Source organism: Populus nigra, chromosome 3 (genome assembly GCF_951802175.1).
Source record: "Populus nigra chromosome 3, ddPopNigr1.1, whole genome shotgun sequence".
Lineage (NCBI taxonomy): Eukaryota > Viridiplantae > Streptophyta > Magnoliopsida > Malpighiales > Salicaceae > Populus > Populus nigra.
Genome location: NC_084854.1, coordinates 8,694,638 through 8,713,355, shown reverse-complemented (window position 1 = coordinate 8,713,355; position 18,718 = coordinate 8,694,638). Strand labels below are relative to the sequence as shown.

At 35.6% G+C, this 18,718-nt stretch overlaps 1 protein-coding gene across 1 annotated transcript; it reads right to left on the bottom strand.

Annotated features, from left to right (window-relative positions):
* Window positions 1-231: 231 nt before the first annotated feature.
* On the bottom strand, window positions 232-12,806 carry LOC133689789 (protein REDUCED CHLOROPLAST COVERAGE 2-like). The gene is made up of 23 exons (XM_062109830.1): window positions 12,176-12,806; window positions 11,722-11,783; window positions 11,150-11,242; window positions 10,854-10,926; window positions 10,420-10,725; window positions 10,255-10,319; window positions 10,035-10,166; window positions 9,880-9,921; window positions 9,262-9,783; window positions 9,018-9,175; window positions 8,202-8,724; window positions 7,850-7,912; window positions 7,659-7,760; window positions 7,195-7,515; window positions 7,007-7,099; window positions 6,833-6,934; window positions 6,634-6,738; window positions 5,044-5,177; window positions 4,237-4,420; window positions 3,356-3,487; window positions 3,148-3,260; window positions 2,935-3,013; window positions 232-2,836 (listed from the first exon to the last, which is right to left on the bottom strand). Exons 1-23 carry the CDS (start codon window positions 12,243-12,245, stop codon window positions 707-709), a joined length of 5,604 nt encoding a protein of 1,867 aa, XP_061965814.1. The 5' UTR covers window positions 12,246-12,806; the 3' UTR covers window positions 232-706.
* Between the last annotated feature and the right edge of the window lie 5,912 nt (window positions 12,807-18,718).

Here is an 18,718-nt window from a genome sequence, read left to right as displayed (position 1 = left end):
TTTCATTGTATTATTGTAAATAAGTATCTTCAATTCTATTCAAAATAGAGAATAGTTACCTTACCAGAGAGTAGTGTTTCAATTCGACTTCGTGAACACATAATTACATGTATAAGCTTCGCAGCTGGGCAAGTAATTTCCATAGCTTTTTAAGAAACTAACTTGTGTTGATCTCCTGCAAGATTTTAATGCACTTGTGAGGAATCCTATTATGATAATCGGGCGATACTGTAACACATGCAAGTTACTTGGAACTTCATTTCTGCGGAACTTTGATAGTGACTAGCTATCATCCCTAAGATACATCCAGGAAAGTATAAATCCTCCGAGGTTATTGTGTTTGAATTTCACAACCAACAAAAAGATATAACACGGAAATTAGCCAAAAAAAAATATAACAAGTGTCATGAGCTCTCCTCAAAGTAACTGAGATCGTTCAATGGTCATGGTATACGTCTTTCCCATGCCAGTCTATCAGACCGATTCTCTCTCCTCCCTCGCTGCAATAAAACCAAACGTTATTAGAAAATATACAGATTCCCGAGACAGATGATGATGTCAGACTCAGCAACATTGCTCTTCCCCACTCATTACAGGGGCCTTCGGTTGTTGCTTATTGCTTCTCTTGTCTCTTTCATTGCTACACATCCTGAGCCTCAAGCAGATTTCTTTCCAGTTTCCAACTTTGAAAAGTTTAGGATATTTTTCAACTTGCAACCTCAACAATATCAGCTTCATTATCGCTGTAATCCGCCCAACACTTGCTTGGTTTCTCCTCAATTGGCAAGCTATCACAAGTTTCTATTGCTACAACAGTTTCACTAGTCTCTGGGAGCTCAGCAGGATTTTCTTCTATTTCGGGATTCACATCTTCTTCTTGATGTTCTTTCTCACCTGACTGGTTTTCAACTCCTACTTCAATGGCAGAAGTTTCAACACCATTCTCTGCTTCAGCTTCACTCTTGCTTTCAACACGAACATCAACAGAAACTAACATGGGTGTTTCTACTGAACTGACTGGAGAGGCTGGAAATTCATTTTGAGTTGCTTGAATACTGTTCAATAATGCTGGATAACCATTTGGTGACACGGGAACACTGGTTGGGGAAATGGGGAAGCCATTTGGAGATACTGGCATACCATTCGTGGTAGCCATATAACCATTTTGCAGCATTGAATAGCCATCGGGAACCCAAGGTTGGCCAGGCACAAATTCAGCTGCATGTGGGTTCATTATTCTAGGAGGGCTGAAATGATTCCCATCCCCTGTATTCTCACCATTGTTGAAGCTCGGCTTGTTACGTGGAACGCGATTTCCAGATCTGTTAAAACCACCAGACAGCCTCGGACCATATGGAACCCTAGCTGTTGCTGACTGATGAGGTGATCTGCGAACAGGATTGACAGTAAGCATTGGAGGAATATTCACTGGTGAAGGAAGAAGTCCTCCATGATCTTTGAATCCTGGAATGGTAACTGAGCCAAAAACTGGAATTATTGTGGATGGGTTAAATGGTGGTGCAGCCGCAGAAAGTTTCTTGGTTGTCTCCTTGCCAGTTTCTGTTTCATCTTGCTTTCCTCCTTCAGTCGACAATGCCTTAGCAATTGTATTGTCACTAGATGGATCCAGAGTATTCTCATCTTCTACCCCTTCATTTGAGATTGAAGCATCTTTTTCCATCAAACCAGAATTTTCAGTTGACGTAGATTGAGGTTCCATATCAAGGGAAGCTGCTGGGAAACCGTCTGATACTTGTGTTTCTGGCACTTCAGTTGGGGAAGAGATGGTATTTGAATCCTTGGAAGTATCCAAATTCTCATTACCCAAGAATGAAATGTTTCCAGCTTCTGAGGTATTAACTTTAACAGCAACTATTTTAATTTCAGCACCATTGTCTTCTTTATCAGTGTGATCCTCAACAGCAGACTTCTTTCCTTCGAGTTGCTCTGTCGCCACCAAACCCCCTACTTCTGTTTCTTTCTTTTGATCGACAGGACTTTTCATTCCCTCTGAAGCCGGAAGATGTTTCACTGCTTCAGGTTTCAGAAAGTTGTCTACCTCTGCAGCTTTTAATGTTGTCACCTCTCCTGATGTGACATCAGATGCAGATGCCTCATTGCTACCCTGAGTACGTGGTTCCATTGGAAGATTTCCTTTCGGCAACTGTTCTGCTACTGCCTTCACAATTGTCCCAGGAGGAGCCAAAGCAACTTCTTTATAGGAAAAGATTTTTCCAGCTGACTGAACGCTGATGGGACTTGCTGTTGGGGCTGCTTTGGCAACTTGTTCAGTTGAGGCAGGGGTAGCTGGGGCTGATTTAGGGGTACTTGATTTCTCTGCTCCACCAGTAGAGGCACCAGAGTTATTTACTTTTGTACTGAAGCTGGCACTCTTGGCAAACTTTTTAGGAACAGGAACTGTCAGTCCAGTGGAAGCAGCAGGATCATTCGGTGATGTTTTAGGGGATGCAAAATTGTTGGGCTTTCCTCGGAATCTTGATGACTGGGGTAAATTCATGAAGTTGGTATTCAATTTGGCTAGGCTTGGCCTCCTTGAACCAGAAGATTTGCGACTTGTCGGTGAACGACCTTTAGGAACAGCTTCTTGCCATCCTTCATCTGAGTCTTCCTCTAGGGTCTTATCATCAGTCTTCAACAATGACTGATCTGGAAGACCAGAATCAGATTTTTCATTCCCAGGCTCTGCAAATTGAGTTTCAGATTTGTTTTCCTTATCACTTGAATTTTCTACAATAGGAGAAGTCGGTGACAATATTTCATCCTTTTGGTATTCATCTGAGACTGTCTCCCCATTTTGGCCTGGTTTGCCTTTAACCTGCATGATGAAAAGAAAACTTCAGCCAGCATTTCAGAAAAGAGAAAAGTTAATACCAGTAGCATAAGCAAAAATATGCAGGTACAAGAGTTTATGACCTTTGCACGAGCTTTCTTTTGTGCTTCTCTTGCTTTCATATCTGCATCTGGTGTTATATAATCCAAAAGATCTGATACACTGATCCAATACAAGAAAATATTGCATAAAGTTGTTATTAACACATGATATCAATGTATTCAGTACAAAAAGAAAAGAAAACTTGCTACCATGGACCAATATAAAGCACATATTTGATGTCTGCTGATTGTTACCTTAAATGACCTTTACTGGAGATCGAGGCATCTGGCTTTGGAGTACCGTTGCGCGCGGCTTCTTGCTGCTCCAGAGCCTTTGACTCAAAATATTCAAGCCATGCAGCAGCATCCTGTAAAAGCCATCGTGTACAGATATAAGGAACAAGAATCACAGGAAAATATGAGATTTGACTATTGAAAATTGAAATATTAAACTTCATACTACCTGAGTGCGTAGATCCTCAGGTCCAAGTTTGGCCTGAAGTATTTGCAGAGTAGTCTGTTCATGCTGAACACTTAAGGAGTAAACTTCCATCAATGACAGAGCAATTGCTATGGCATGGTAGCTGGCAGCAGTCTGAAGAAGCCAGAAATGTGTTAAGACATGACAATGCAAGCTATTACCTTCATTAAAAAGTGGACATGTGCATACATGCACACACGCAATTGTCAAGTGGTTGGATTCAAGAAGCAGGATTTCTGGATTTGTATATTCAATGTTTAATCTAGACATACCTTTTGAAATGTTATTGGTTTTTCAAACGAGTAAATCTGTTTTAGTCATAGATCCAGATCCACTACTGCCTCTCAAGTCTCAGCCCTTCTAGTAACCCCACTTTATAATTCTTGATTGTTTAATTTGGTTGCATCTAAAGATATCCAAATCAACTAAGGATATCAAAGCTGAGAGAATAGCGAGTTCAATGATGGTAATATCATTTATTGAAATTCTAACTCTAACCAGGCCTTAACATTTTTAGCACAACTTTTGAATCAGTTTTAACCTTCTTGTTTCATTTTCTAGGAATTAATAATTTTGAGTACTGAAGGCTATCTGTAAATCACGGAAGAAAGACCATAATAACTTATGCTGTATAAAGAAAACAAATATTTTCTTGACCAAACCTTGAAATTCAGCAGAAAAGTAAGAAGCAGCCAATATAAGGAAGAGCTGGCTTGCCAACAATAACTGGTGTGTAAAGTACAAATTGGAGAGGATAAATGCATTTCAGATTATGTAGTCTATAATTACTGTATGAATAACCGAACTGTTAAAGTTTTCTTATTGATAGAGAGGGGGGGGGGGGGGGGGGGGAAAGAACTTGCCTGTATATGATCCGCTCCAAGAAGTCTCTGGTTACACTTTAGAGCCTCGTGAAGGTACCTGAGAGCAACATGCACGTTCCCTAATCCTTCTTCCATCATTGCTACATTGATATACGTCGCAGCAGTATTTGGATGAGAAGGCCCGCACGTTAGATGCAAAAGATACAGTGCACGATTGACATACCTGGAAAAGCAAAAAGGTAGCCATTAGGGCATTTCCCTTGATACTGGTTATAACTCCTGAAAGAATTAACTATATTTCATTCTTATAGATGCACTGCCTGCCCCACTCCAGCACCATAATATTTTATTTTAATTTTATCACAGGGTTGGCATCAGATTCTTTGTTTTTCCAGCTCAGTGTGCGTGAAAAATTCCTAAAATTCCTTTCTAAGACCCCCTTTTGGATGTGAAAGCTTTTTGTCTCGATGTTGGTGTTTTGGTTTTTCCTGAGAGCATTTCAGAAAACTCCAATGAGATGGTTAATTTTAACTAGTAAGGAATAATGGAAGCCCCAAATAACATAATCTTTTAATTGACAATTATATTTTCTTTCCAAGATTTAAACAGATAAAGTCCCTCTTGCCTTTAACTAAGGAGTTTATCTATTGTCCTACTAGTGAATAAAGTGAGACAAGCCTGAATTCTATACGCTAAGAACCTCAATAAAAGTTTATACTCATCACATAGCACCATCCAGTAGCCCATAGCACCATATAAAGCTATGAAAAAGTAGAGAGGATAGCCATTGTGGGGCCAGAGTCAGGTAGAAAATTATTTTTTGGTTAGGAAAATATGAAAACGTACTTCAAGGCCAATTCCGTATGTTGAAGACGATAGTAGAAGACAGCTAGATCCCCGTAACTTTTCATTGTATCAGGATGATCAAGTCCAAGCTCCCTCTCATTAATATCCAATGCTTTTTGTTGATAAATGGTAGCCTAAATAAAGTGGAGAAGGTCAGTACAGAAAATCACTACACTACACCAATTAGATGACAAGCAGAAATATATTAAAACATGTAATGGTGCGCTTGAATCTTGAAGGTAACACTTCAAAAAAAGTACAGCATACTCTATCTGTTACGGAAACTGCTCCCTTTACAAGTTTTACCTCACATATGAAACTGCTACTTTACTTGATTCAGATTGTACTTAAGATACAAAAGAATTTCGAACTTTAATTGCTTTCTCCTTTTGGATTTCATGGACTTGATGCAAGTTGTCTTCTTTATTTATATTACTGTTTCAAATTTCCCCCACAGTAGCTAGGATAATCATGCAAAGAAGTATGGGAGTAAATTCTCCCTTTGTCTTTGTGATTCTCCATAAACAACACAGAATACCTAATGAAGAACATGGAAACGCACACCAGTATAGAACTATAGATAGAGTATTAGAGATCAGTATAGAACTCGGAGGTTCTTGATTTTTGGTAATTGCATAATGAAACACATTAACCTCATAATAAAAATACCAATCACATAAAAGCATAAAGTATTTACCAAACCTTCAGGAATGGAATGGCAATCCAGTTCTTTTACATACTGTAAACACTCTAAACTGTTTATATTCAAGCTCTTTAGGACTCGTAGCTACGCTAAGATCTTTTTCAAAGTCAAACTCAGAATATCATGTCAAGACAGGCATCATGAGGTGAGGTATCTATGACAACTAAACATGTATTCAGATTTCTAACCAAACTTAACTCTCAACAATTCTTCTTTCTCAGAGTTTAATTTGTATCCTGCTATTATTTCTTTTGATTATCATCTTGAATCCATTTGTTTATGCAAATAAAATTCAATATCCTTGATATCTGTAGAAAAGCCAAGTGACAAGATAGTCCTTCTTCCACAAACTGAGCAAAGTTGTGCTCATTCTTAAACATGTTAGAGAATAATATAAATCATATCCTGGGACTTCACCTAACAGCTTAAGCTATTGGGTTGAGATGGTTCTTTAACATAATATCATAGCCTTGATGACCAAGTGGTCTCGAGTTCGAATCTCACCATCCTCATTTATTTGATAAAAATTAAGCACAAGGTAAAATGGGCCTGTATAAGTTTCAAACCCAAAGGGCTTTCACTTGAGGGGGTGTGTTAGAGAATAATATAAATCATATCCTATGACCTCACCTAACAGCTTAAGCTATTGGGTTGAGATGGTTCTTTGACAAAACATGTGATCATCAACGATACCAAACAAACCAAACCAATTAAAAAGGAGAAAATTGATGTTCAAATCATTTTGAGAAAGACAAAAAAGACATTAACTATAAATTCCACCATCTTGAGTTTCCCAAAAGTTTAAATAACTAGATACATGCTGCTGCTACTTATTGCTTGGCATGCAGTGGATGTATAGAAGTTTTAAAACATATTAAAGCACATACCTGATTAAAATCCCCAGTATGGTAGAGAACTACAGCCAGAAGACTGTATGCTCCCGCAGTCATTCGATGGTAAGGGCCACAGACTGACACGAGTTTTGACAGTGCCTTCAAAATTCAATATCACATATATGTTAACATTACTGGTTTTACAAATCGATAAGAGTAAGAAGTCATCTCCACAAGAAAAGTTATAATGTACCTTAGTTCCATAGTTTACAGCATCCTCCAATTTACCTTTATCTAAGGAAGTTTTGGATGATTCTAGTAGGGCACGTCCATCCGCAGATGAACATGCAACATGCTATAGGAGAAGTATATTGTCAGATACTACAAGAAAAATGAAAGTTTTTAAACGAGTTACTAGTATCTTTACCTTGTATACAGGGACCATGCTTATAATATCAGACCTCTTGAAAGGAAAAGCATTGTCCATATCATAGTCCCTGGGAAGAAGCTCAAGGCCAACCTGACAGAAGATGACTTCACTTATAAACTTAAGATGGATTATTATACACACTGTGAGGCTTCTCAAGCAGTAGCAGAAGGGTCATATATTCAAACCTTGTGGGACAGTCCACGAAGAATGGCAAACTTTCTTAGATCCTGGTAGCTCTCATGCTTCCACTGCCACCCAAACCTCTTTCCAACAAAGGTTTCCACCCACTTACACTTTAGTTTCTCATCATTTATGATATCTGAGTCCTCAGTTTCAGTTGAAGGCGTTCCTAACAATATATTTAGACATGATGCAATGCAAGCAGCCAAGTCAGCAACGTCATTAACTGATGCCACAACAGCTTGTAAAATGTGCTTGTAGGCTCGGACAATCATTTCATGTATACATAGTGATTGCACATGAGGGAGCTTGTCTGCAAGTTCAACCTAGAATGATAGAAGAAAAGAAAAAACTAATAAAGCTTCTGAATCCGGCTATATAGATAAGCCAACTCTGATAGCATTAACAAAAGATTTTCTTGTTTGGAATAGAAAATAACAAGACAGAACTTTCACAAAAGGTAAATTACCACACGCCCCAAAGAACACATCTGCAAACCCCGTGTATGCATAAAATCTGTCAATGTTCTTCCATCAACTGGAGAAAGTTCCAGGGAGCCAAAATCTGCCACCTAAGATATTGAAGCCACATGAATCACTCACAATAACACCGAAACATCTTAGGATTCAAAAAAGAAAAGTCGATTATCAAAAAACTAACCAGTTTTGGAAGAGCAGTGTCAGCATAGTATTTATATGCCATTTCAATCAACTCATCAGGTGTCTGCAAAATCAACATAACCACAGAAAATATGAATTTGAATATGATTGATTGATAAAATCAGAATACTGGGGGTTCCTCTTCTCAACAAGATAAATAAGCAATTATCACAATGATAATTATAAATAACTAATGTTAAATATTTAGCATTAAGTATAAGCAAGTAAATATAGAAGGTCAAGACTCCCTGAAGATCAACTCTTGAAGAAATGAGTTAGTTGTTTAAGTATAGAAAAATACACAGAATAAATTTAAGCAGATAGATGTTCTCCTTGGAAAGTAGTAAACAAACCTTGAGGTGAAGACCGGTTTCTGATTCTCTAAGTCGCAGATATGCTGCTTCAGGAAGCAGCTTTTTCCATATTACTTTCATTTCCTCATCTTTTTTCTCCATTTCTTCCTGATTAGTGCTATCAGGGTTCTTGCTCATGTCAAGGTTGTTACCAGCATAAACATCCTTTCCCTCTTCAGTTTTGCCAGTTTTGACATCAGTTTTCTTCTTTATCTCCCTTAACAATGCACCTTGCTTTCCAAGCCCCTTGACAGCAGGCTCGGGATTAGTTTCTTCATTTTTCTTAGCCTCAGCTTTCCCCGCAGCTTGATTTTGCAAATGTTGGACCCAACATGCTCCTAGCTCCCATCTGATAGATTTCGTGTATCTACTGGATTCTTCCTGTAGCTTCAACAAACTATCCTCTAGTATTTTCCTCACCAAAGACCTGGCAGAGTGTAAAATTTCGAGATCTCCACCTTGTAGTCGCTGGAGTGTATTAGATAACTGGGGCGTCGATGACTTATGCAATAGCATCCTCAAGCTGAAAAGTAATTTAAAGAAAATGACAATTAACAACTGTGGATGCTCTTATGGAACAATGGATTTTATTATAAGCCATCAAAGCGTAATTTCTCTAGATAGTGGGTCTGTTTGAGTACAATTGCATACACATATCCATGTGTCATTAATATCCATGTGTCATTAAGAAACAGAGAAGAGTTAAGAGAAAACTGATCTGATTTAAGAGGATTCAACAAATAAGCAGTTCATTAGGACTAAAACATGAATAAATGCATGTCCTGAACAGTAATAAAGCGTTTGAAATGAACTGACCTATTAACATTTAAGGCACTGGCGCCTCCTTCAGGGTGGTCCTCAATGGAAATGTCCTGGGGAATAGGATCCCCTTCCCAGTTCACCTCAGAAGAAACTTTAACAACAGCTGTGAAGCCACAATGTCGAACAACCACTACACCTAAAGTGGGAGTATCCTACAAGATCATAAGTCCACTTCAGCAACTCATACAACTACTTCAGGAAAAACATAATGAGCAAATGTAGCAATTAGACTACTCACATGAACAGTTGCACTTTCATCAGCAGTTATTCCCTTAAGTAAATTTCTCCGAGCAAGTTCTTCCTGTGACACTCCAAGAACCTGACACCCATCATTTTTACAATCCAACTTGGTGCTAGCATCTGACACATCTCTCGTAATGATAATAATCAAATCTCCAACTCTTTCCTCATGCAAAAACGACTTCACAGTATCACTTAAAAAGCACTGATTTTCAATGATACTTTTGATTGCTGCAACAGCTTTAAAAACAGAAACATCGACAAATAAACTATGAAGCAGAAAGGCTTTCCGGTCCCGAATTTGCCTCTCTTCTGCTGTTTTACAAGGCATTGTTGCCAAAATCGCAAACTCCTTCGCCCATGGCCTGTAATCATGTTTCCCATCTCTTCCTTGTCCTCCTCCATTACCTCCCCAATTCTCATCCTCCACAGGAAGTGGCGGAAAAACAGAAGGATTATCAGCAACAAGCGGTGGAACAACCCACGTGTTCGCTCGAAAACCATAAGGAAGGTTACCAAACTGAAACAAACAATTAACATAAAATACAAAATTAACAATCAAACATCTCTTATAGTCTTATTAAAACCTAAGAGCTAAAGAGAAGGGAAGGCTTACTTTATTATGCTCGGTGAAAGCTTTCATAAGAGCTTTGTATGCCTAAAACAAAAAATTATAGCTTTAAAAACACCACCAGTGACTGACTTTGATTTTCATAGTAAAAATAAAGCAAAAACACACAAACGACATGTCAGTTTGGAATTAGAACTTACAGAATCAAAAACTCTGCTAATCTGCTGCAACAAACTAACCAAAGAGCGACAAAGAAGAGCGCGTTTTCCAGCTGGATAGAATCCTTCCCGCGAAGCAACAATTGTCATTGGCTTCCCACTGCAAACCCTAACCTGAATTTTTCCATTTCCAAAAATATTCCTTAATTTTAAACCAAAACCACTAAAAATCAAACTATTCATAAAAAACAAAAACTCTCACGTCTATCTGGAAGAAATCATCTTCCGTTTTATCTTCAAGGAAAGGACGACTCGATCTCCTGATATCTGAAATCAACAAAATTCAAAAAAAAAAATATATTAAAAAATCGTATTTTTTTGCATAATTATAGTCGTTATTATAACTATAATGAAAATGAAAGCTGACATTGAACCGGCGGCGTGAGGTGCGAGAAAGAGAAGAATTCATAAAACTGGCCAAGCCGTGGCGGCGGGCACATAGAAACCGCCGCATCCGCTTTCTCCATCGCGTCCGTACAAGCATCCTTGCCACTCTTGTTCACGATTTTCTTGTTATCTCCGCCCGTCTCAGTCGAACCGGACTCCTTTGAACCTCCGGTTCGACCAGGTGTTTTTGTCGGAGAAGTGGAAGAGGCGCCAAATGAGGTGGTGCAGGCGACGATGTCGAGGAGTCGGTGGATGTGAGCTATGGATTGTTCTTCTGTGTAGTCCTCTGCAACAGAAATTTTGAATTCTCGTTAAGCAAAAAATCGGGGTTGTTTGGGTAGCAGTACGCTGTTGGTGGTGCTTAGTGAGATAGAGTGGGTGTTGAATGTTTGACCGTTGATATGAGGGGCTTACCTTCTGTAATGGTGAGGTGGCAGGGTTTGAGCAAGATGATGTCCACTGAATCTTTGAGTCTGGGTCCCCGTACCTGTGAGTGTGGTAGGAGTCAATGAGTTTGAGGGAAAAAAAGCCGTTAGCACTCCAATTTATTGTTTTTTTTTAATATATCAAAACATTTTTTTAAAAAATATTTTTTTATATTAATTAAAAATACCTAAAAAATTAATTTAAAGTTAAAAAAATCAAAAAAAAAATAAAAATTAGTTTGGGGGCTAAGAGTATAAATTAATTAAAATAGAAGGGCTAGTTACCTCGTGAGATAAGGAGAAATTGGTCAAGTGGCATGTCTCGACATGCACACCCAAAAGCTTTCTTACATCCAAGATCCTGTCCGTGGAGATGCCCTACAAATATATGCAACAACCAAAAATGTCTTACAAACCAAGCAGAAAAAATAGAAAATATAATAATAAAACACGAGTACTATCGAAATATATACCTACCAAAAACAACAAAACAAATACGAAAAAGCAGAAGAAAATAACAAGCAAATTACACCTCATTAATTATTAATTTGACAAAAGAAATATTTTTTTTTTTGGATCAATAGAGATATATTAATTATTCTTAAAGTCAATATAACTTAATTAATTTTGAACAGTTTTTTCTTCAATTTTTATATTATTTAATTAAAAACTCAACAACAACAACAAAAACTATATATGAAAGTATTAACTTCAAAATTTCTAAAACCTAAACTCTTAAATTTTTTGCTAATTAATATCACCAATTAAGAAAAGTAGTTCAAAGGGTTGATTTTTGGAATTAATGAAGAAAAATTATAATGACAGGGAGGAAATACGAGCTAGGAAAGTACATTTACCTTGAGAGACACTTGAGAATCGTCCGGCGTTTCAACGGTGACTTCTATGACAGTAGGCAAAACTGTACATTCCATACAAAATCAACAAGACCCAAACTCAGCATTCTCAAAAACAAATTAAAAAAAAAAATGACAATAATTCAGTCCATCGACTTGCTCGCATTCATATCATATGCATACACACACAGAATGTTTTTATCTAAGCAATCTAGCTAAAAGGTCCAATTGGTTGCAGAAAGGATAAGAAAATGGAGAAGAAAATTTGTGAGCCATACATTTCCGATCTTATGTAGGGCCTGATAATCCAAATAATAAACTCAATAAGATAAAAAGATAGGGAGGAGGAGGAGGAGGAGGAGGAGAAAGAAATATGATGACTGATGCAATGAATATATATATATATATATATATATATATATATATATATATATATATATATGATAGAATTAATAACCTTTTTCTTCCTTCTTCTTTTTCTCTCCTTTAGCTTTATGAGGCTTGGCCTTTCCAGTCTTGGGAGCCATATCGTTGTTGCGAATGAAGGAAAAGAAATCTGTTTTGATTGGTTATAAGAACTACTCCTTCAATTGACGATAAAAACTATATCCCAGATTGAATTTATCGACTAAACTTCTCTGCATGGAAGAAACATTTACAGAATCTTTCGTCGAACACTCATAAGAAAAAACCCCGAGGAATTAAGAAACAAATATATGTGGAGCAAGGACAGGAAGCACCAAGAAAACAAAATAATAATGCAAAAGTGCAGGATTTTTTATTCTTTTTTAACAAATAGAGGGATAATTAAAGGTGGGGAGATTTAGCTAGCTAGCAAGCATGCGTAACCAGTTCATAGCTCAAGCAAGAAGCTGCTTTTATATGGTGAGGAGAAGGATGGGGACAGATAGAGTAGAAGAAAAGAGAGGGAACTGAATTGAAGTTAGTTTGTGTAGGATATTGTTGAGCATAATAAAATCTTTAAGTGAAAGGAAAACTTGGGACATGGGCTAATTAAGGAGAATATGAGAGAACGAGAGAGACTGCTGCTGGGAAGAGGATATAGAGAGAGAGAGGGGGGGGGCTTGAGAGGTGGATAGGATAAGGTAAGCCAAGTTCTTTCTTGTACACAAGCGTAGCACAAGAATGTAAGGTAAACCATTTCAGGCCTCTCATTTTTCTCTTTCTTTATAACTTGCCTCATCGCTTCCCTTTCATCAGAACCCTTTCTTACTCGTTCTAGATACTGTGCAAGTTTTTCACTGTAAAGATTTAATTTATGGGTCGTCATCTTGCTAGATTTTACTTGCTGGCATGGCAGTTTGGAGCCTATAAACGTGTGCCAAGTGTGTAGAACATATCTTGTTGAGGTTGTAGCTAAGAGTTGGGCTGTGTTTAGCACTAGCATACTGTCTAAGCAAGGAAAAATGGGTTTTCAAAGTAGTTGATATTAATTTTACTCGTAGAAAATATTTTCTTGTGCCCATGTATGGCGAAATTCTTACTTAATACCAATTCTTTCTACGTCCAATTTAATGGTTGAGGAATGATAGGGTGACAGGTGGACTGAACCAATTTCTTTTTTTTAACAAAATCTTACTATTTTGCAAAATTAAAAAAAAAAAAAAGCAGACGTATATGTTGTCTAGAAGGTGGTGGGTGCTGCAGAGCCCAACAAGTTTGGTGCTCTTCTTTCTCCATTGGGGCTTATATATAATTCTTATCAGGCCACAGGTTTTAAGGAACGGTGGATTCAGGTATGCGACCAGTATGCAGCTCCTCAAGTGGCACTGAAGCAACATCAGGAGTTTCTGGACAGTTACAAACATCTGTCCACTGCCCCTCAAAGAGCACTTCAGCGGGGCCGCGGATAAGAAAAATCGAAAGGCCAGTGTTGATGCTGTCGGTAGGAATAGTTTTTGGTAATTGTTTTTCCAATTACTTCTTACTCATAAATACATTAATATAATAACATACTAAAAAAAAACCTAAAAACCTGTGGAGGGATGCTTTTCAAAGACCTTAAAAAACCTCTCATAAACATGTGTCTCACAACCATAAATTTAATAAATACAAATAAAAATATTAATGGAAACAATCCCATTAGTAAATTATGGCGAAATTTACTGGTGAAATATTGTTTTGTTATGTCCTTCAGTATACACCGATTTTAATTTTTCTCTAGTGTATATCAATGAATTATAATATAAAAAGAAGGAATGAAAAAAAAATGATGTGTTATTATTATAGATAGTTTTACCAACGAAATAAACTCATCGCTAATATCCATCGGTAATAATTAAGTTATGACTTGACAAGCGACCCCTCTCCCAATTTCTTTTTTTTTCTTCTTCGTTTTTCTTTATTTTTCTTTGCAAATAATAGGAACCCCCCCCCCCCCCAATGACAAATCAAACTCTCATAACCATAAATCTAGTTACCCCAACACTCGGTCTATCAACATTCCTATTGTGGTTATGTTTTTTTTTTTTTTTTGAATTCCCCACGTCAAGTCAAAACTACCCATTTTTTAAATTAATTTTTAAAATGTTAATTTTTTGGCATTTTGATGTAGTATATGTAGTTTGTTTGTATGTTTACTTATTTTATAATCTCATAAAAATTTATTGTATGAATGTATGATTTGTAAATATTATGGTTTTTTTTAGATTTTAAAAAATTGTATTTGTTTGTAATTTGATGAAATTGATTTTGATTTTGTGATTAAGATGTTTTGTAATGAAATAAATGATGTCTTATTAATAGGTACATTTTATATTTTGTTAATTTTATTGATATGTTAAAAATTTCAATAAATGTAGATGGATTTGAATTTTTGTAGAAAATTGATAATGATTTAAAAGTATTATTAAAATAGATTGAATAAGTTTGAGTTAAATCAATGTTAGCTAATTTATTTAGTTCATACTAGATAGGTTATCCACGTGTTGTCGTGGGCTACTTCTAGAAACACGTGCTGTTTTTAATTGTGAGACAATTGAAAGAAAAAAAAAGAGTTTTCTAAGCATGCAATTAAGAGCCGGTAAAATTAAAAAGTATATGATTTAGCTTTTAAGTAACAAATAAGTAACATGTAAAAAACTTGTTTAAATTGTCTTGAATTTCATATAAGAATCAAATTGTAAAATGTAAAAAGATATAAATTTAACATAGACATTATTTGAGCAACTCAAAACAAAAAATAGCATGATGAACAAAAAGAGTATGGAAGCCCAATTTTTTGGGTGAAAAGTGAAGTCTCAACAAATGTTAGCAAGTAAAGAGTAACAAATGCTTATCAACTTCTTGTTACTGCAAAAACCTGAATAACTTAGTTAAATATCTATAAAAACATTTTATGTTTTCATTTATGTGTCTAGACTTAATGTATAAAATGAGTATGGTACATACCTTAAACACTCGTCTTAAAAGGTAAATTTTTCCCCCAAGAAAACGCAACCTGAAAGCACTTAAAGCCTTTAAAGTTTCTTGGACAAGCATTAGCCAAATAGTTTCCTTCACTAGATTCTACATATACATATATATAGCAAAAGAACTTCTAGATATAAATCAAAAAACTTATGCACATATCTAATTAAACAACCCAATAATCATTGTATAAAGTAATGAAAAAAAATTCATCAACAATAAACCAAAATGAAATTGAGAAAACCAAGAGAAAAATAAAGATCAAGATATCTAACATCGCAACACGGGTAATTTACCTAGTTATATTTAATGAATTCCTCTATCAAAATAAATTTGTAATAGAAAAACACATAAATTTTGTAATTGAAACCAACACACACACAAACAGCCCCAAAACCCAAAATCCACCCAAAACAAAAATTATTCCCGAGTTCAAATATGTTGTTTTAGGTGTTTTCAAGGTAAAAAAAAAAAAAACACTGAAATGTAACCCCCTTATTATGAAAGACACAAAAATCAATCGTTTTAGTGCCTAAAATCTTCCCCAACTGCCATTTCTTCTTCTTTCTTCGTTTCTCTCTAAATAACAGCAATCCCCCCCTCATTTCATCACAAATCAAAATTTCATCACCACAAATCCAGCTACCCCTAACACTCAGTCTATTAGCAACCCCTATTATGGTTAATTTGTTTTTTAGAATTTTCCATGTCAAGTAAGCAAAACTTACCATTTTTTGTTTTAACTAATTTTTAAAATGTTTATTTTTTTGGTATTTTGATGTAGTATATATAGTTTGTTTGTATGTCTACTTGTTTTATAACTTTTTTCTCATAAAAATTTGTTGTGTGAATATATGATTTGTAAATATTATGGTTTTTTTAGATCTTAAAAAAATGATATTTGTTTATAATTTGATGGAATTGATTTCGATTTTGTGACTAAGATATTTTGTAATGAAATAAATAATATCTTATTTAATGGATACATTTTATATTTTGTCAATTTTATTGTTAAATTGAAAATTTCAGTAAATATGGAGGGATTTGAATTTTTGTAAAAAATTGATAATGATTTAAGGGTACTATTAAAATAGATTGAATAAGTTTAAGTTAAACTAATATTAACTAATTTATTTAGTTTATATAATTAATTAATATATGTTGTCATAAATATTCTATATACATTTGATATAAGTAATGGATGATCGTTTTTGAATGTGTCAAGTTTCACTTAAAGGGTTGCACAAGATAGATTTATTGTAATGGGATTGAGATTTTTATTAATTATGCACTATCTAATCCGAGAAATATTAGTAGAGATAGTATTAGATGTCTATGTAAGAGGTGTAAAAATAAATAAAAAAATGTGTATTTTTTACCACAAAGACATGGGGCTATTGTGGACCAGGATTTATTAGTACTTTTTAAACAACATTTTATTGGTCCAAGCCTATTTTAATGATAGCTCAGAGCCTGGAAGGTCTTGAAAAATAGGTTTTAGCCCTAAACGCAAGGTGTAAGGCCTGGTGTAGGCAATGCACCTCAACCTAGACTCCAGGCATGCGACTTGGTACCTTTGGGCGTCGGAAACACACTTAAGCATAAGCGTTAAGCAGCATGCCTGGCGCTCGTGGACTCAGGCAACCCGTCTACGCCAGCCATAAGGCGCATACCTAGCTCTATCTGGGCATTGCCTTATGGCCTGGACTCAACACTTATACCGCTAGGATTTTTTACTAACCCAAGTTTTTTAGCCTGGATCCTATTTTATTTACACTTGTAGGTGTACAAAAGTCTCTCATGACCTACCACTAATTTTAAAGAGAGGAACTTCTAGTGTGGAATGAAATGGAATGGGTGGAAGTCCTTATATAGTAAAAGGTCTCCTTCATCTTCTACCAGATCGATAACACCGATAGCAGATCCTTAAAGTTTGAGCTAACACTGCCATAAAGCATTTCCCCGTGTATTTTTCTTCTGAAAAAGCATTCTTTCTTTCATGATGCACACCTTTGTATATGAATTCTCCAGTGACATACCTTGGGATATCCATTGCTCTTCTTATATGGAGAAAAATTAAAGATCCCTTCAAAGAAATCAAGTATATTTTTAGTTCTTGCGTAGTTTATACTATAAAGACTTGGAGCTACTATGGATCAGGATTTATTAGTACAATTTAAGTAAATTTATTGGTTTAAGCCTATTTTAAAGATGGCTCAAAGCCTAGAGGATCTCAAAAAACATGTTTAAAGCCTAAACACAGGGCATGAGGCCTGCCGTAGGCAATGCACCTCAGCTCAAATGTCAGGCATACAACCTGGTGCCCTTGGGCGTAGGAAACACACTTAAGCATAGGTGCTAAACAACACTCCTGATGCCTATGGGCTCAGGCACACACCTGCACCAACCATGAGGCGCATGTTTAGCTCTACTTGGGCATTATCTTGTGGCCTGGACCCAACACTTAGACCCCGAGGATTTTTTACCACCCCTAGGTGTATAAAAATCTCTCATGGCTTACCACATTTTCATCTTATTAATACATATATAAGAGATATTTGTCTCTCATTAATGTTTGTGTAAAAGATATTTGTCTCTCATTAATACACGTGTAAGAGATATTTATCCATCAATAATGTTACCAAGGTGGAATGATTTTCTAGGCCCCTTCTTCAAGCACAAGGACAAGGTTTAGGGGATATAAATACTCCTTAGATCACCCATGTAAAGGGTTTACAATTTCTATTCTTAACATGCACACATTATTTTCTTACATAGCACTTATTTTCATATCAAAACAAGATTAAAAAAAATCTTATTCTTAGAATTTAATGCTCTTTTCATATTTATTACACTCTTTTTATATAAAAATATTGACTTAAGCATTTAAGGGTCTCCAAATCCACCTAAAGGGAAATGTTTTGTAGGTATTAAGATTCTTACATCAAGTTATCACCTTCCTTTTCTACGGAGAATGGATCTAATAGAATGAACACTTTATTTAGCCCATTATCTAACCACTAAAAATTTATATTCCTAAACATCTTGGATTTTGAAACATTATCCATACACAACTGATATTTTGATATATCTACTCTACAAAATTCAAACTACCATTCTAATTTCTGTGTAGGTTGTAGGGAAAAATTGACTGGTTCATGTAGTAATCCTTTAACTTACTCAATCCCTACTGATTTTGTTTGGTTACTCATTACCAAAATTAATTCTAATAAAAAACCTTGTTATATAAGTTACCAAGTTGAGTGTCCTTATATTGTCAATATTGATTCAACATTTCGTGTGTCCCCTGTAACTAATTGTAGTTAAAGTTCTGAAAATAATGTCATAATTAAATGTTTTTATTTTATTTTATATTTTGCACATTAAAAAAATTTAATGGAGGTGGCGTTATTTTTTAATAATGCCTAAAAAAATAGGTCGGCATCAGTAAAATACATACATGTTTTTGTGTTAAGTTTATTTTATTAATTATAAATAATATCTTTTCGTTTTTTAATTAAAAATAAAGCATATACTGCCAACGATAGCTTCTTACAGTACAATTAAAGAT

What these genes read in the sequence shown, in the direction of transcription:
- LOC133689789 (XM_062109830.1), bottom strand. Translation starts at nt 12,245, where the DNA reads ATGGCTCCCAAGACTGGAAAGGCCAAGCCTCATAAAGCTAAAGGAGAG. An exon ending in GCATGGTCCCTGTATACAAG is followed by an intron (nt 6,935 to 7,006) that starts GTAAAGATACTA and finishes CTTCTCCTATAG; the next exon opens with CATGTTGCATGTTCATCTGC. An exon ending in AAAAGAAAGCTCGTGCAAAG is followed by an intron (nt 2,837 to 2,934) that starts GTCATAAACTCT and finishes TTCATCATGCAG; the next exon opens with GTTAAAGGCAAACCAGGCCA.